At 43.4% G+C, this 19,904-nt stretch overlaps 1 protein-coding gene across 5 annotated transcripts in view; it reads right to left on the bottom strand.

The window, feature by feature from the left end:
- Arhgap28 (Rho GTPase activating protein 28) overlaps positions 1-19,904 on the bottom strand; it is a 174,205-nt gene that overhangs the window by 33,078 nt on the left and 121,223 nt on the right. For all 5 annotated transcript variants that reach the window (XM_052750170.1, XM_052750171.1, XM_052750172.1 and 2 more), the window contains 4 exons: positions 14,665-14,754; positions 8,682-8,771; positions 3,093-3,177; positions 602-744 (listed from right to left, as the gene is read on the bottom strand). In XM_052750170.1, coding sequence (XP_052606130.1) covers positions 602-744; positions 3,093-3,177; positions 8,682-8,771; positions 14,665-14,754 — 408 coding nt within the window. The remainder of the gene's footprint in view (positions 1-601; positions 745-3,092; positions 3,178-8,681; positions 8,772-14,664; positions 14,755-19,904) is intronic.

The following is a 19,904-nucleotide window of genomic DNA, read 5'->3' as shown; positions in this document are numbered from 1 at the left end:
TGGAGGCTGCGAACATTGCCAGCACTGCAGCTGTGGCCACGGCTGCCACCTCCTCCTCTCCTTTTCCATCTTTCTGTGTTTGGGTGTGTGTGCACACTCATACGTGTAAGCGTGGGCATGTGTGTCACAGAAGACAAAGTCAGCTGTCAGTCCTTGCCTTTCAACTCCTTGAGACAGGGACTCTAATCGTTGGCTGCCAAGAATGCCACACTAGTTGGCCTATAAACTTTGGGGAGTTCACTGGAGTCTGCCTCTCTGAGATTACAGATGAACTCTGCTATGCCCATCTTTACATGGGTAATGGAGGTTCAGACTCGGGTCATCGTGTCTGCACGCCAAGTGTTTTTAACCACTGAGCCATCCCCCAACCCAGCAACTGCCTTCTTATAAGGCCTGTACACACCACTGTCCTGTAATCTGGGTTGCACATGGTATCTACACACAAAACAGCACATCTAGGCATATCCCAGAAGACACAGAGTGCTGGTGCCTGGCACCCCCAATTCCCTTATGTATATTCAAGGATGAAAAGCAATCCTCATGTTGGCCCAGGGAACCATCTCAGGAAGTTCATAGACTGATCGCAGAAGGTTTGACTTACAGTTAAGGCATAGTCTTCTTTCTTGATGTCTGACTTCTTCCATTTAGTTCTGTTTGGGGTCTCTGTCACCATTTCTGAATAAGACACCTCAAAAGACAGCTCTTCGGCCTCTGGCGGAATGTTCTTTTCTAGATAATCATCATCTAAAACAAAAAAACAAGAGACAAGAAATGTAATACATCAGCGAGCCAGTCAATGTGACTGGCTGCAAAATAATCTACCAATACTTACAAGGCAGCCCACGGGCATGCTGGAGTCCAGAAATCTGGGGAACAGAGCCTGGCTCCCTGAGGAGGAGTTCACTTAGGCAGTGACATGGTGTCAATGACCTTCCCTATGGACACATTTCCACCCGCATCCAAAACAACCGTCCAATCTAATTTTTAATGTTTTAAACTTTTACGTGTCATGAAAGTTTTTAAGGGTTAGAGGCAAACCTGCAAGAGTGCATTTCTCTGTATTCTTCTGAGATGAAAAGCACCATCTAGATCTGGCATTACTTACCGGGGGCCCAGAAACTTACAGAGGTGGGAAGGAGGGTATCTTCCTAAAACTCTCCTCTACTTTTACAAGTACAAATGCTCACTTTTTAAGATTATCCAGTGTGGACCTCACTGCTGGATATGCAGGGTTAGTCTGGATTGCTGTAATCGGATATTGGTCTAACCTCGAATAGTGCACATTGAGAAGTCCCTGACTGGGAGACGGTGACAGGAATGTCCCGCAGTGGTCCTTTTCTCAAGCTAGGCTGCAAATGAGAGCAAATGACTCCTCGGCACAGAGCATTGGCCCAACGCTAGACTCTGAGTTCTGAGTACGATTTTGACACGACACCTTCCTTCTCTGCCTGGCAAACATTTTTATGCACAAAGTAAAGAATTATTTGATTACAAACAGGCTGCTTTTTCTTCTGTTTTCTTCTTAGGACCCTGATTAAAGGTCAAGAAGACCAAAATGGCAAAAGGCGGAATTCATCAGTCAGATTAATAAGAGGCCAGCTTGCTTTCATATTACAAGGTGTGGAGAGCTTGTAAATTAATGCACCATAATTCCGAATATGAACACTAGCTGAAACACGGTGAGTGGCTGCAGAGTGGAGTTAGGAAATGACAGGGGGAGGGAGGGAGGGAGAGAGGGAAGAGGGAGGGAGGGAGGGAGGGAGGGAGGGAGGGAGGGAGGAAGTGGGGAGGGAAGGTCATGGCTTTTCACTTATGCAGAGGCAGGCTTGTACTCAGCACAGAGGAAGGTGGTTAAACAGTGCTCAGACTTCTTGTGGATCTAAGATGGAGTCTTTGGAAATCAGCGACCAAGCAGGCAGATTCTCCAAGCCACTGGGCCACTTCTCCAAGCCACTGGGCCACTGCATGTGGGCACTGTCTCTGATGGTGTGATTACTAAGTCACAGGCGGTAAACAGACCGATGGGAAAGCTTTCTGGTGAGTCTCTCCTCTTGGTTATTTTATTTTTAGTATCAACATTATTGAAAAACAATTTGCGTGTCAGGCAATTCATCATTTGATGTATGAAGGCAATGGCTTTTAATGTCATAGCTTGGCAACTACCACCAAGATCAATTCTAGAATACTGTCATCAAGTCCACTTTGCATTTGGATGTGAATGGTCAAAGCATAGGCTGTGTTTCTCTAAAAAGAGAATGCGCATTTCTCAAAAGACAGGAATCACAAAGGCATGGCCTTGCGGGCTGGCCTTGGAGCAAGAGGATCCCTTTCTGAGTGTCTCAAGGGCAGAAGCTGAGATAAAAGTCGGCCCTATAAGCTTGTGTGTCAGAAGCAGCTCAGGGAGGACTAACACACACTTCCTCAGTAACTGGGAGCCTTGGATGAGGCTGCTGCTTAGCGTCCTTGTAACATCTGGATACATCATGGCGCTTACGGGGAGGCCTAACTCAAAGCCACTGCCTGAGTGAAGCGCTCCTACCTCACGTGCTGGGAGTGAAGGAAAACTTCCCTTCCCATTTAGCGTGGTTAACACTGTCCATTGTAAACAAAATGGGATGTTTGGAGGTGAGGGAGGGAGTGCTGGAAACAAGAGAATCATAACACACATCTTGCTGGGTAGAGGCAAGGATGGGGAGAGATGTATGGATGAGCAGCGGGCCACAGTGAGATAAGACTAAAAAGTTCTGAGGTACTATCACCAAGCATGGCGACTGGAGATAGCAATAATGTGCTTCACATTTCAAACACCTGCAAGAAAGGAACTTGGGAGCTTTTACCACAAAGAAATGATATGTGTTTAAGAGTTAGATAAGTTCAGCCTGATACAGACATTAGCCTATGTATGCATGCATCGAAACATCACCACAGGTACCCAACCAATAAGTCCTACGTATACAATTACGGTGACACACAGTCAACGTGAAAAGTCGACGTATTAAATAATAAAAAAGAAACTCACTGCTAACTGAACTGAGTGCCAGACCCCAAAGGAGAAGGCACAGCGTAAGTTCACCAGGGGACATGCCACTCACCACTCAAGGCACTTGGAACTGACGGTTCAGCATCTGCAGATCCATTAGTGTGAACGGGAATATCCGGGATAGCCTCAAGTATTGACTGCCAAGCAAGGAAAGAGAGACAAAATCATTGACCACAAATACAGTGATGCTTCATCTCTTACATTGTTGGGTATAAGCCTCGCTTTTAACAGCTGAGACATCTCTCCAGCCTGACCCTTCATCTCAGTTGGGTTTATGTTCTGCAATATATGAATATTTTTCACAAACATACTTCCTGGTTTCACAAATGATTTTCAGTGACCATGGTTGTTTCTCTAGTTAGTTTATATGGATGTGGCTTACCCAAGTTTCTCAAAGAACTATGCTGAAGTCCTCATAACTAACTCTGCCTTCTTAGCTCACATATTTAGCAGCTTCTGCTAAGATATAAAATTAGAATGTTTGAGGATGTATATTTGATAATTACTGCCTGCTAATCTGGATGCATTCTGTCTTAGTTATATCAGTTATATTGCTAATATTAACATATAAACTCTTGCATTGTGAAGTATGGAGTAGTAACAGCTAACAAAAAAGTTAACCATCTTTCCAGATGTGGTGGGTACCTGCCTGTAATCCCAACACTCTGGAGGCAAGGCTGCAGGTGAAGTTACAGGCCAGCCTGCTCTACACACTGGGTTCTAGGCCAGCTTGGTCTACATAGAGGGTTCTAGGCCCACCTAGTCTTCATAGAGGGTTCTAGGTCAGCCTGGTCTACATAGAGGGTTCTAGGTCAGCCTGGTCTACATAGAGGGTTCTAGGCCCACATAGTCTTCATAGAGGGTTCTAGGTCAGCCTGGTCTACATAGAGGGTTCTAGGCTAGCCTGGTCTACATAGAGGGTTCTAGGCCCACCTAGTCTTCGTAGAGGGTTCTAGGTCAGCCTGGTCTACATAGAGGGTTCTAGGTCAGCCTGGTCTACATAGAGGGTTCTAGGCTAGCCTGGTCTACATAGTGGATTCCAGACTAGCCTGGTTTACACAGTAAGATCCTGTTTCAAAACAAACACATAAACAACAACAACAACAATAAAACTCTAAAATAATAAATTATCTCTTATAATCCAATCTCCTTTCTTAACTTGGCTCCTTCCTCACAAAAAATTCTGCCACAGCTCTGTACCCCACTTGTACCATCAGAAGCTGAGTTATCTCTCTTTATAGAGTTCTGCAAAGTGAGTTTCTACTCATGTCTGGAAGGGTACCAGTTTAAAAAAAAAATTGACTCAAAAACTCTACCAAAAACTTTACATGCAAACCATATATTCTATATAAATTCTAATATGGAGTTTTTATCTGTGAACATGTGTGACTTCAAGAAATTGCCATTCTATCAAGAACCTTTTATATGCTAGCCGCACATAAAATCTGTCCTTTTCCCCAAAGACCCTGATGCTAGGTCTTTTATTCTCATATTTATTTAGCAATCACCGAACACCTGCTTCATGAAAGACCCTTTATCGTACGCTGCAGATTGCAGAGGGGAGTCTCCTGTTCTCAGCCTCGTGTTTTCTTTTGATTCCTGGTTTTGCTTCAAACGAGATTTCAAATCTCTTAATTGTATAAATCACATGAAAATAGACAGGCAACTGTCAAAATGCAGATGCCTGTATGCTGCAGTTTCTGGACGAAAAGACAGAAGTTGAGGGTCATGTAGTTCAGTATCAGTCATATTTCTGGTGGCTCCAAAGCCAAACACTACAGCATATACACCCCTGGCTATAGTTTTTTTTTTTTTTTTTTTTTTTTAAAAGACAAGGTCTCTCTGTGTAGCTTTGCGCCTTTCCTGGAACTCACTTGGTAGCCCAGGCTGGCCTCGAACTCACAGAGATCCGCCTGGCTCTGCCTCTCGAGTTCTGGAACTAAAGGCGTGCGCCACCACTGCCCGGCTCCGGCTATAGTTTTGATAGGACATATCTTCCAGATGCCCGTGTCTTGCTCTTCCACTTAGCACTATTGGTGGGTGGTGAACACTTTAACAAGTGGAGCCTCATGGAATGTTTTAGGTCACTGGAGGGCTGGCACTCAAAGGAGACCGTGGAACAAAACACAGCAAAGGGGCAGTCTCCTGCTACAGCAGGGGAATCCGGTTGAGACTAACATAATTCCACCTGCCCACCAGTGATCCTCAGGCAAGGATTGGCGCCCGGGACTCCTGCAGATATCAAAAGTGATGGATTGTCCTTCTTACAGACCAGGATAGAATCTGCATGTGGCCTATGCATATCTTCCTGACCACGTTAGACAAACCTGCATTGTGCACAGCACCTCACGGTGTGAGTGCCATGTGAATAGCTGGTACACTGTATTGCTGAGAAAAGTATGGCAAGAGAAAATATCTGTACGTGTTCACGACAGATACAATTAAAATGTCTTCCATCTGCAGTTGGTGAGTCTGAGGTTGAAGAGATTCATTTCAATAAATACTGGATGGTCATCTGATGTAATTTGCCTTACAGTCCACAATAACACAATTATTCAGAACAAATATTCTGCATAATTACGAATTATTAGAAGGAAAGCCCCAGTGATCTTTTCAAGAGGAAGGCATAACCTTTCTCCGAGTTCACCTGGAGGAAATGATTTCTCGGAAGAAAAAAGGAAAATTTGCAGGTGAACTTCACTCTAGCGGATTTCAAAGACAGACCACTAGCCATGTGGGGGATAACTTGTGGTCATCAAGATTTGGGTGAAAGGGCACTGCATGAGAGAAGACTATTCTTTCAGAAAAGTTAACAGTTGGCCACTTTATACCACTCCACAAAATAAATTCTAGTGGGCAAGTTGTTGAGGTGTCCTCTGAAACAAAATCTTGAGGTCTTGGTGCAGGAAACCCTCCAGACATCTAAGACTTCTAGCTGCTGTGGATTTGCCTCTGAAAAGTCAGAGACCCCAACATTCTCTCACCCATGCCCAGAAGTCCACGGTTCCTTATAAAGGAGAACCATGCAACTCAGAATGTAGTCATCTCAAGGTAAAAACTTGAGAGCACTTTCTATCCAGGTACAGTAAAGGCTGTGTTGGCATCCTGGGTGAATCCCTGCACCTCCCATTTTAATTAACATTTCTAGATAAAAAAAAAAAAACCCTCTGCATAGCAACCTAAAGTAAGAGAAGTTGGAGACTGCGGCCAGGGAGATTGTTTTTAGACCCAATATTGCTTTATTTATGTCACTACTGACATCCAATTTTACTTTCAGGAAAAAGAAGAAACCTGAGTGATTAATTCATTCTGCACAGCTCCATAATCACCATGCAGGACCAAGTTCTTTCTCTCACATCATCATCTTAAACATCTCTTCAACCTGCTAAGAATCTTTATTTAGACAATATGTGATTGGTAAGAAGTTCCCTGAATCAATGTCTGGAAAGAATCGATGGTGTGAAAAGCTAGCAGCAAAGAATGAAGAACTGGAAAATGCATCGCTCTGACTGGACACAAAATTGTGGTCACAGAACTGCCATGGGGGTAAAACAAATAAACAAAACAATGTCTGCCATAGTCTCCTACGATAACTGAGTTAGGTATCCAGCCTACTCCACATTCAGCATGGTGTACTCTTCACTGCTGCCTTGTACAGGGCACTGGGGGTGGGGTAAGGTTGGATAGATGTAGACAAGTGATCATATACTGTGTTGGGAGTTCTCCTGTGAACTAGGAAGTTTCAGGGAGCCTCACTGGAGCTTTAAGCAAGACTTGCACTTTGGATCCATGATGCGCAGCTATGGGAATGATAGACCGTGAAGGGTATAAAGCTAATGTCTGGGAGGTTACTAGGTAGCTGCTTCAGGAATGAAAAAGATGACCACAAGCATCTGTATCAAGGAAGAAACTGTAATAAAGGAAACAGGTATAAATAGTCCACAACCATTTACATGATAGTACCTATGGGCCTCAGAGATGGGTGTGAAGAGAGGAGAGGCAGGAGTTGAGGCTGATACACAGGAATGGCCTGGGCACATGGGTACCACCAAGTGAAATAGTAAATACAGGATGCTAGTTAAGGGCTGATCTGCATCATTGTGTAAGCCCTGTTGCAGATAACCCCTTCTATGGTCACCAAGGTTTCCAAATGAGATCCCATTATAAGTAGGACGGATTTCGGGTGATCTCAAATTAGAGACAACGTATATTCAAGTTCAGTTTATACATATATGAGTTAACAACACTACTTTTCTAAACAATGGGCAAATCTGAGGAGTGGGTGATACATGAGTATCAGTATCGCACTCCTCAAAATAGACAGTGACTAAGAAACTGCTGCCTCCAGGGAATCTCTTCTGAGCATCTATCGGGCTAACATCTGCCTTCCATCAAGGTGGCTTCGGAGAACCACGACCACATCAAAGAGGGGCGGGTCTTCCACTGTCTTCTTTAAGAGATCTATTATCTTGCCTCTGCCAGAAAACTAGCTCAGAGATACTTTGTGTGGACGTGACATAGTGTATGTAGAGGGCAAATGACAAGTATTTTTGACAAAGACACATATAACTGTTACTCAAGGTGGGAGAAAGCTGTATGGGCAAGCCCTCAGAAGTAAGGCTGGAAATGAGGTTTAAGCAAGGTCCAAAGCCTTCTGTGTCCCATAGGAGCTTTCTTCTTACTTACCCAGGAAACAAGGGGACTTCTAGGCTACTGTGGGGAAATGAAACCAACTCAGGGAGGTGCTGGAGACTATCGGTGGGAACCCTGTGAGGGAGGTGAAAGTTCACGACTCCCTCCACACTGGATACCATAGAGTTCACTTCGATTTCCAAACACAGTCGTGCTCATTCGTAGAGCCTCCTTCAAACTCGGATTATTTGCTATTGTTTTTGTGACGCTGGAGGTTGAACCTAGGGCCTTGTGTTCTCCCTCTGAGCTCTACTCTAACCTTCTTTTTACTATTCACTATTCATTACTGTTGTGTGTGTGTGTGTGTGTGTGTGTGTGTGTGTGTGTGTGTGTGTGTGTGCGCGCGCGCGCGCGCGCGCGCGCGGAGGGCATGCGTGTCTGTTCATGTATATGTGTAAACATGAGGTCAGCCTTGGCTAGTTGCTCCTCAGGAGCCGTCCACCTTGTGTTTTGAGACCTGGTCTCTCACTGGGACTTGGGGCTCACAGATTAGGCTAAACTGGCTGGCCAGTGAGAACCAGACATTGGCCTGTCTCTCACTCCCTGGTACTAGGATGACCAGCAAGAGTCACGACACCTGCGTCTTTATGTGGGCACTGGGTACTAAACTTAGGTCCTCACGCTCATACTGCAAGCACTTTCTGCACCTCCTCAGCCCCTCTTTTTAAAATTTTTGGCACAGGGTCTCACTAAGTTGTTCAGGCTAGTCTTGAATTTGTTAACCCCCTGCCGTAGCCTCTCATGCAGGTTTACAGAAAGGAAGATGTATTCATTCCTTAGTTTGAAGTTGCCTTCCTAGTTGTTAGAAGGCTGGTGGGTCACAGCAGCTGTTGACTGGCAACCCTCATTCAAGTTTCCTTAATTTGTCTTGAGGGAAAAAAAAAATCGCTCTTCTTACCTTCCAACATAGTTGTCTAAACATGCAATTTTGCTGACATCAAAGACTTACCATGGAGCCACTCTGGAGGTCCACAAAACTACCTTCTTCATCCTGGGTGCCATTGGATAGGGTGGTACTGTTGAGAGAAGTATCATCCGGCTAAATGGAGAAACAAAAGAACCATTCTTATTCCAGAATTACTTTCCAGTGTGTCTGTGCATTCCACTGACTACAAAGGGGTGTGTGTGTGACAGATGTGAGGTCATGAGAGTCTGGGTATGGACAGCCGTGTGTGGCCATTAGTGCTCACCACTGTGAGACTGTGAATGCTAAGCCCTCTAGTAGATATGGCTTCTGCAACAGACTCCGCCACCACCTGCCACATACTCTAGTTGCCTTAATACTACCTTGGTTTATTTTTAGGAAGCTAGGTATTAAATTAAAAACTTCATTTTCAGGCTCATGTGACACTAAGAGGGATCATGTGGCAAATGTTGGCAACAAGGTATAAGTAAGTGTCCTCTTACCCAAAGTGTTTCTGGGAAAACTAAGGTTTTCCTGATCAACAGGAGGAGGATCAGTCATGATGGTACAAGGTTATAATCCCAGCACTCAAGAGACTGAGACAGGATGACTGTGAACTGGATAACAACCTGGGCTGCAAAAGAAGACCTGTTCTACAAACCAAATGATGTATATCTCTGTAATCCCAATCTGCCTGTGGCAGGACCACAGACGACAGCATGGATCTGCCTGCCAAGTGCTGTGTCCAGGAAAGAATGGTGGGTAACACTAAGGAACCCAGATGTAAGGGTGGCGGACACTGAGGATCAAACCTGGCCATGTCTACGTGAGTGTCCTGTCAGAACTGAACTTCTCATGTGAAGTCTGAAAGTAAATGAAAATCACCTTGGTTCTTTTTTTCAAATTATAGCACTTTTTTTTGATAGATTTCACCAGCAATGGGACCACATATATATTTTTTTTTCATTGATAAGCTAGAACAAAGAGATTTGAAGTTTTTTGGTACAGTATGCAATAAAGCTACTGAAGATGTGAATTTTCTTGACTGAGGATATAAAATTGAATATATTTGAGAATTATAAAAACCAGAATATTTTGTCTTTTAAAAATGCATGCATTTCTCTTGATCATATTTTCTCCAGATGCTCTAAATTCTTTAAAAATGAACAAGAGGCGGGGGTGGCAGTGCAGTCCTGGGATCCCAGCACTTGGTAGGGGGAGGCCGAAAGATGAAGAGTTCGAGCTCATCCTCAGCTACTTAGAGAGTTTGAAGCTAGCCTGGGCTACATAAGACCTGTTGTCCATAAATGAATGAATGAATGAATGAATGAATGAATGAATGAATGAATGAATGAATGAATGAATAAGCAAACCAGATAGATAGATGATAGATAAATAGATGATTGATAGATAGATGATTGATAGATGATAGATAGATAGATGATAGATGGATATGATAGACAGTATGAGTAGATAGATGATCTATATCTATATCTATAGATAGCAGATTGTTTTAAAGAAACAAACGGAACTCAGGCACTGGCCGAAGAATGTTAATCAAGGAGGCCAGCTGACAGCCACCGACCTCTCCTCCCACCCAATCACTACCAATAGCAGATTTTGCAGGGAGCCAGTCTTCCACATCCCCGGAATTCAGCCAAGAATTCCACAGTAGACAACTGGCAGCAGTTCCTAGACGGAAAGCAAACAGTAGGGGGAATACCTCCTCTTAAAGTAGCATAAGGAGGCTGGAAAGATGGGTTAGTGGTTAAGAGCACTGGCTGCTCATCGAGAGGATGCAGGTTCAATTCTCAGCAACCACATGGTGGCTTGTAGACATTTGTAACTCCAGTCCCAAGGAATCTGATGCCCTCTTCTGGACTCCCAGGCCACCAGGCACACACGTACATTGCAGGCAAACACCCATACACGCAAAGTAAAATTAAAAAAAAAAACAAAAAAAACAAAAAAAAAACAATTAAGTAGTGTAAGGGAGAATTCCTAGGAAAAACTGAGAAAAACAAACTAATAATAAAGAATGGACAAAGTAGGGGGTAGACTGAGGCAAATATTTAAAAATGATTGAGAACACAGACACTAAGACTTCTCCCTTGGATAGTCCTTAAATATAACCCTAGGAAAATAGAAAGCATATTATCTAAATGAACTAAGTACCTTGGGGATGAGTGAGCTACCAGCACAGGAGAGAAGGTGCAGCAGGGCTCACAGGGAAAGACACTTGAGAGAGAAAACAGTGACCCAGCTTTGCAGGAACTGAGACAGCATCTTCCGCTCTCTGATTTTGAACTTGGGGAGGGCTTGCCAACTCCACCCACCCACTCTACACACCTTCAACTAAGTGCCATGAGCACAGAAACAATTCTGCCTCTGGGGAAACTAAATCTACAGAGCAAACACACAACAATTTCCTACATAAATCAGTTGGAAAAAAATCAATGTAGTCCAGCTCTACAGAGATGTATGGAAGTAGTGAGTTCACCCCTAGGAGTCCTGAGATCTCGCTTGGGGGATATGCGTGTGGCGGTGCCCTTTGCTTAGCTGAGGCCTTTGCTTCAGTGCTGAGGAGGCTGGGCTGGTGGGAGGTCTGGGAAGCAGACAGAAAGACACTCTAGGACCATAGACTTGATCAGAGGTGCTCCAATCACTGGAAGCTCAACCCTAGGACTCTAGCTCCCGCCCAGTGGGAGTGCTCCAGTTCCCTCACCAGCGGGTGCTCACCCAGGAGTAGCTCCTCCTCCTCCTCCTCTGTTTGCGTCACTGAGCATGCCACTTCACCAAAGTTAATATGTTCTCCGCACAAAATATTTGGGAGAACACTAAATATTTATATCTGAGTGGACACTAAAGATATCGAAAAAATATTTACATTGTAGTCAGTTGTTGTTTTTTTTTTCTCATGTGAGCTCACCCACAAACACCAAGAGCTAGCTGACCGTATCCGCCACACAAGAGACATATAAAAAACTATTCTGGCTGTTATTTCTGACTGTGGTGTTTTGAATATAGAATTTCGATCTCTTGGATTTACCTACAAAAGTATTCCCTGCTGTGAGCAGCAATGTGAGCTGATGCTGTGTGTGGTTGGTGCTTGGCAACAGTCTGAATTGTGTGGGCTCTTGGCTCGAGAGAAATGTGAATGCTCACTCTTTAGCCCCATGAATGCTCCTGCTAGCACTGCTCACAGCAGCCCAGACTGTAAGCAATCCAAACATCCATCACCAGGTGAACAGATAGGGCAACAGGAGGCACAATGATAAAACGGAGCCGGCCGGCGGTGGCACACGCCTTTACTCCCAGTATTCCGGAAGCAGAGCCAGGTGGATCTCTGTGAGTTCGAGGCCAGCCTGGTCTACAGAGTGAGATCCAGGACAGGCACCAAAACTACACAGAGAAACTCTGTCTTGAAAAAACCAAAAAAAATAAAAATAAAAAAAAAATAATAATAATATAATAAAATGGAACATTACCTACTAGAATTCTATAAGTACAAATTTGTGGGTCTTAAATTTATGATTATGAGTAAATGAAAGCAAATGCTAAAGCAGTCTTATATTTAAAATTCTATGTAAATGGAGATGAAAATGAGCGAAGGTGTTAGTAGTCGTGCACAGCTTGCCTCTGAAGGAAAGAAGGGATGTCCATGGACGAGGACAGCGGAGGCATACTGTGGTGATGGCCATCTTCCACACTTTCACTGACTGTGATTTTCTGGGGAGTACAACTGTTAAAACCAGCTGAATGACACGTCTCAAGTGTGGCGTGTTATTTGTAAATTATGCCCCAGTTTCAAGAAGGTGTAAAAATAACTCATCTCCTCAAAGTTTTAAGGGGTCACTTTGGCTCAGAACATATTGCTGTAACAATGGGTATATGAATTTAAAAAGAAGTTTTTATTAGGAAAGAAGAATATGTTTTCTGAAACATACACAGAATCGGGAAGCTAAATAATCATACAATTATAACCAAAAAAAGTAATAATTTGAAACAATGTTGAAAAAGTTTAGAATACATGGCACAGAGACTAATGTAAAATTTAGCAAACAGTGAAATATGATTCGAGCAAAGCAACAACCATATAATTTGTGTCCTAGAGAGATGGACCATAGAAATTGAGGAGAAAAGTTAATTCAAGATATAGTGGAAGAAAATCTCCAGAAACTGAGATGGGAAAGACTCACTGATAAGAATGAATGAAATAAAATCAAGATCTTTGTCAAAGTTCAGAATCCAGAATAAATTAAAAATGCATCATACTCAAGAAGTAAAACAAAAAGTTTAAGTGAGAAACCAAGATAACTTATTTTTAAGGGAATAAGGTTTAAGCAACTAAAGGGGGGAAAAGTCCTCATAACCAACTAAGGGTGTTATAAACTGAGTATGGAAAAGAAAAAAGTCCTGCTGCGCAGGTTTTCCAGGAAAAGTGAGGAGTTTTGGTTGAACAGAGACAGGCAGGTGGCGGATGCTCCTGGCGAACATCAGCTTGGTTTCCTAACCACGGGGTTGGGACAGGGACTCAACCTACCAGCTGCGGGGCATCATGAAGAGGAAGTCAACCCCATGCTAAAGGCCCTGCTCTGTTATTCGCAACTGCACCAGCTTTGATTTTTTTTTTCATCATCAGTTTCTTAATCTGTGATTAAAACAAACTCCTACTTGTTTAAATCAAGGTTCCTTGGATTTCCTTTCACAGGAAACACACGCAGATGCAGCTGGTGACTCTCAGCAGATGGCACGATTGTATCTAAGTCAATGGCAAGTGTTGAATTTGATTTTTCACTTAAAACATTGGCAGTAAACTAGACTGACGACTTTGCCTTTTAAATAAACTAACATCTCCGATGAATATTTCATCGCTGTTGACTAAACATGAGAAAGATGCCGTCATTTATCTCTATGAGAAGTGATTTGTAGACTAGGGCTTCGATGAGAGCAGTTGGATTGTAAATCTCTGTAAGTACCAAACTCAGTGCCATTTATCACTCAGAGTCAAAGATCAACCATGTGCAATCTATGAACAGCCATTCATGTGTGCACTGTAAGTGATGCACTGCCATGTAAATATCTGTGTTGTTACTGAAACTGCAAGACTTAATATGGGCTTGATTTTAAACAGTTCATATAGCTGATTTATAATTACTTGCATAATTAAACTCAAATATAGAATATGTATTAAGCATATAATTTGATAAAATTAATTTAATAAATTTTGGTCAAAATTTAGGTCCTATGGAATTAGCCATTACTACAGTCAAGATGATGAAGGCTACCAGTATCCCAAAATATGATCATGCCCTTTAGGGCATCTATGTCCTTTGGGGACATCTATCCATCCTTCCCTCCTTTCTTTATCTCAGTTCTCCAGGAAGTCATAGATGGTCTCTCGATCACTGAGGGTTAGTTCATATTTCTTGTATTTTTATATAAACTGAATGCTTTTTTGTCTGGCTTCTTTCACCTGGGATTAGTTTGAGACCCTTCCATGCTGTGGATGCGCTGCAAGTCGAAACAGGTGTGAGAAAAGTTCCAGAAAGCCAAGAATGGAGGCACAGTTCTCTGCTTCCCAGTAACGGAGACCTGGCTACTGCCCGAGTCTTCCTTGACTCTTCCTTGACTTTTCCCTCTTGGGTGTGAGTAGAATGGAGACCTAGCTATTACCTGACTCTTCCCTCTTGGGTATGAGTGGAGAACAGAAGTGATTGCAGAAAACAGTGGGGAACAGGGAATGGAGAGAGGGATGAGAAAACAAAACAAAACAAAAAAATCAATCACTGATTACCGAGTTATGCATCTGTTTTTATAGAACATGTCATCAATTATATATTTACCTATTAAACTCGGCTCATTGGCTGCTGAATATTTTTCTTAGAAATTGATGAGAGGTAGTCAGGTATGCTAATGGATGTGGCTGTCCAATCCCCTCAATCACACTGCATTATTTTAAAGTTTTGCACGATTGTCTTGAAGAAATGGCTTCACTCTTATCCCCACACATCCTCCCATAACTTACCAGAGGGCCACTTGTTTTGGTAACTCCTGGCAGCTCTTTTTCTTCCTTGGTGCCATCCAGCTGAGTAGCATGGTCACAAGAATCACTGGGCTAAGGAAAACAAACAAAAGTCATTTCTCTCCAATCACTGCAAACATGGCCACGTACTTCATTAGGCATTACAGCAGAGCTCATAGGCATATGTGTGGTTTATAAAACTACACAAAGACACACAGAGCTCATGGCTGCTTGTGTGTTGACACAGCACTTACCAATTCATCCACAATCATACGAAACACCCTGGACTATGATAGAATTTGTCTCAAAGCCAGACACATCTGGCTGGTTGCCTACATCCTCTTTTCTTCGAGTGTATGAATATTTTGATTTCACTCTACAGTGCTACATGTCCAGCTAAAGACTCGGTGTTACCTGTGATGATTACATAGAGCAGGAGAGTACTCTGGGACATGGACATGTTTCCTGGGGTGTCACACGTCCTATGGATACTCTGTATTCACCTCAATGCTGAGGAGAACAGAATGGAAAGATGAAAGTTAGCAGATTCGTGCTTGGCTGCCATGTCAGCATTGGCCTTTCAACCTTGAGCCTCTTCTGCAAAGGGTAAGCCTTTACCCTTGAAGGATGCAGCTGACTGATAAAAATATGCTGCTTAAAACTGGGCTCACAGAAAATATGTGATACTTGTCTTTCTGAGTCTGGTCTATTTCATATAACAGCACAATCTTCATCTTCCATCTGTTTCCTGGAAAGGACACAATTTTATGTCTTTATGGCTGAACAAAACCTCAATGTATATAGTAATAAAAAAAAATAAATAACTGGACTTACGTCTGCATTCCACAATGGTTTATATGTTCATGTCAAGGAGGTGAGTCTTTTTTTATTCAATTAAGAAATTGATATTAGACTGAGGACTTCATAAAGTCATAATACTGAGCCAAATACTTCATCCCCACCCACCGAATACTGGGAACTCTCCAGTTTTCATGATGTATGAAGTGTACTGGGAGCCAAGGCTTCTGTGTGTGAAGGACAGAGCCAAAGACTTCACACATAAGCTCTAAGACCTAGTGGTGTTTCTCATAAAGGCATCATATCAGTAAGATTCAACTACTATATTCTATGGTTGAATCAACTTTCTGAAACATTAAATGTACTAGACATCACAGAACTCATAAGCTGTTCTGTTGGATCTTAGGAACTGCCATTTTCATAAGCCTCCCCCAAAGCATATATAGTAGCTGAATAAGAAAAGTCCAAGTTTGTAAATGGAAACTCAGCTGAAGAGAAAGCACAGGGAACTCTGGTCAGGATGAAAAATGAACACACACACACACACACACACACACACACACACACACACACACACACACGTCACACCTGATCACTCAGTGATAAGACATTTTTATGAGAAGAAATCTAAGCTGGACAAGGTAGTCTGCAGAGGCAGGGGAATCTGGAGCTCAAGGCCATCCTTAGTGATATGGTGAGTTTGAGGCCAGCCTAGACTTTGGGAAACCCTGCCTCCAAAACAAAATAACAGAACCCAATAGCACCAGAATCATCACAGTGGTCCAACAACACTCAGAAATGGATAGAAATTCCCGGAAAACTAGTTGGTAATGTTACAGGCATCCTGAGCCTAAGAATAACATAACATCGCTTTCAAGCAAAAGAGAAATCCATAAAAATCAAACAAGCCCAGAGTGAAGAATAGAAAGGGCAACAAGACAACTCACAGGACAATTGACTGCAAAGAGGGTGGAGAGGCCACAAAATAACCCGGTGCCAGCCCTGAGGTACTAGGTGGAGAGGCCACAGAGTAACCCGGTGCCAGCCCTGAGGTACTGGGTGGAGAGGCCACAGAGTAACCCAGTGCCAGCTCTGAGGTACTGGATGGAGAGGCCACACAGTAACCCGGTGCCAGCCCTGCGGTACTGGGTGGAGAGGCCACACAGTAACCCGGTGCCAGCTCTGAGGTACTGGGTGGAGAGGCCACACAGTAACCCGGTGCCAGCCCTGAGGTACCAGCAGCAGTCTGAAGCTATGTGTCCTCTGAGAGGCACCCAAGTCAACTGTACTACTTTCCTTTGGTGGCTTTCTGGGCTCGGGGCAGCTGTCCCGGCTAAGGACCAAAGCAGACATCACTATCAGGTCACTCTAGAATTCTATGAGAAACATGAATGGGAGAATAAAAGCAAATTGGTAGTTTTATGTGGGACTGAATGAAATCCAATCACTTTCTCCCCCCTTTCAGCACAACTGTCCCATGGTTGGCTAACTCTCTCAGAGAGCATTTGTTGGAACTTAGTCCCCATTCGCAACAGGATCTAAGTGGCACCTCAAAAAGGTGCTCAGGACCGTGATGCTCTTATTCTGCAAGAGGGATTCCTCCTTTGAGAGTGGGCTCCTCATGAAAGGAGGGGTGTGTGCTCTCCTGCTTACTCTGTCTCACGTTTCATCTTCTACCACAGATGACGCAGCACAAAAGTCTACACCAGCTGCTGGTCTAGTCCTTCAGCTTCGTGGCCCCTCAACTTGTGTATGTTCCACCCTCCAAAGCCGGAAGAAATAAATCTCTATACGCATGGCCCAGGGTGTGGGCATTCCTTTATAACAATATAAAGTGGGCTAAGATTGGGTGCGAGTGCCCACATGCAAGTGTGCTACCAATGACCTTTCACTTGGGCACAAACCTTACTGTCCTACCCAGGACCCAGAGTCAGCCTTGATGCTAGAAAAGGCCTGTCAGGGAAAATATCTACGTAACAGAGAAACACAGCTGTCACTCAATTATAAGTCATTAATCTGATCTGTTAATAAATACAAACTGATCAAGGATCAGCCGTACTGGAGAAAATCAAAGAAAATATGCTCATCAGTTCTGACCAACAAAGACTGAGAGGGGAAAGTCAACAAGGATTTAGTAATTCCAGAGAGATTTGGAGGCCACTGTGACCCCACCTTTGGAGCCACCACCACAAATGAATAAACAGAAATCAGGAAAACTCGAGATATTCTTTTGAGTTAACAGTGTGACTGGTAAAGTTTAAAATCAACATGGGCAGGGAAAATCTTTTTTTTTTTTTTTTTTTAACAGAGCGACACTGGGTACATCAGTCACATTCCAGGGCAGGCCCCAGGCTCAGGAGTAGTCGGCCAACACAAGTCAGACTCCATGTTTTCAGTGACCTTTTCTTTTGTTTGTGTTTTTGTTTTTGAGAGAGAGAAAGAACATGAGTTAGGTAGGGGGAAAATCAGAGCAGAGTTGGGGGACAGCAAAGAATATGATAAAAATACGTATGAATTTCTCAAAGAATAAATAAAATAAAAACAAATCCATGGGTGTTATAATTAATCATTGCAAAGATTAGAATTAGGTAGCTACCAAATGACACAGATGTAATCTATTAGCATAAAAGACAATCTTAAAAAGGCACTGAAAATACAAGACAGAACTCAAGAAATACATAATATTGGCCCAAGCACAGAAAAGGAGAAATAATGAGAAGGTTCTGAATTGAAAGAAATCATCTTCAAAAACTCAAAGCTGATTACTGACAGAATGAGAACAATAGTTTAATATCCCAGTGATAAATATAAACCTCTGAAGCTTGTAGGAATATATAAATGAAAGGAAGACATAAATAATGGAATAAAATTCAGAGAGCCATAAAACTCCTCACCCGAAGTTGAGCCCAATCCACAAATTCCTGAAGGACATACATTCTAGCACTTTTCATAATCACTGACTTGTGAAGTATTTTTGTTTGTGTGTGCGCACACACGTGCAGGTTTGTGAGCAGGTGCACACACACATGCCAGACCATGTGCACAGGTGCCCACGAGAAGACCAGGGATCAACCTGGGTTACTGTTTCTCAGGAGTCATTCACCCTGTTTTTCCGAGACAGTGTCTCTCACAGGGACTTGGGGTGCACTGGTTAGGCTGGGGAGAAAGTCTGGCAAGCCGCAGGGATCCGCCCACCTCTGCCTTCCTAGCATTGGGACCAGAAGCTCATACCACCACGCCCACCTTCTTCTGTGTGTTCCGAGGATTGAACTGCGGTCCCCACGCTTGGAAGGCTAACACTGGCTGGGCCGTCTACTCAGCCTAGAGCTATAGTTTTTTGGACACGAACGATATTCTCACCGGGTATTGCTCAAAGGCTAAAAGGTACACTATGCTGACATTTATCATTTTGTAGTATGTGATCATGTATGGCAGTATTTTTATTATTGTGCTATCATGCCGGCTGTCGTCATCTGCCTCTGACAGAATGCTGCACACGGTCCTGACGTGAAATAGTACAACTCAGGGCTTTTGACTTAGGATGTCGTGGTGGTGATGTGCACTTGGTGTGCGCTGTACACGGACTGTTGAATTAGTGTCTCTTCCAGAGCTAGCTCAATGCAGTGTGATGAAGTCGGTTCCTCTTGGGATGGACAGGAGCAGAGCCACTGGATCACAAGAGGAGATGGTAGATACTAGGTGCTGTGCTGTGGGTAAACTGTGGCATCCCACAGGTCAGATACGTATTCTTTTGGTTTGATTTTTTACAACGCTGAGGATTACATCTAGGAAGTCACACATGCTAGACAGTGCTCTCCCACTGGGCAGCATCCTCTGCCCTTCACAGGCTTGTTGTGTGTGATAGGTTTACAGGCCTCGCTGTGGTTAATTTCAATTGTCAGTTTGATTGGATTTTGAAAATGTAGAGGAGACCGATAACACACACCCTTGGGTGTGTCTGTGAGGATGTTTCTTGAGACAATTACATTTTTGTAAGGTTCAGATCCGATTAATGGATTAATGGCTGGAAAATGTATAATATGAAGCCATTATTGGGAGGTGGGGCCTAGTTAAAGGAAATGGGCGACTAGTGAGTGTGTTCATTGGCTCATCCCTGTGTTCCTCTTCTCTCTGCTAAGAAGTGGAGAACAGCTTGCATCACATATTTTGACCACCAGGGTGCTCTGCTCAAGTGCATGGCACCAGGAGACCCTGGGCTGAGACTCTGAAGCCCCAGGTCACACTAATTTCTTCCTCCCTTTAGTTGATTCTGTCTAAGTATCTGGTAACTTGGAAAGAAAGGTAGTACGTCTGGAGGGAGCTGGACATCTGCTCTTCCAACTTATTGATAGAACTGGATGGCAGGTCTAGCGAAGACCAGAGTAAAACTTAAATGTTCTTTTCCACCTCAGTGAGAGCGTTCCTTCGTCTGACACCACACCTGT

This window comes from Peromyscus californicus, unplaced genomic scaffold, assembly GCF_007827085.1.
Source record: "Peromyscus californicus insignis strain IS unplaced genomic scaffold, ASM782708v3 Scaffold_21__1_contigs__length_65335640, whole genome shotgun sequence".
NCBI classification, from domain to species: domain Eukaryota; kingdom Metazoa; phylum Chordata; class Mammalia; order Rodentia; family Cricetidae; genus Peromyscus; species Peromyscus californicus.
Note: the sequence above shows the minus strand (reverse complement) of the source record. Positions and strands in the feature narration are given on the sequence as shown.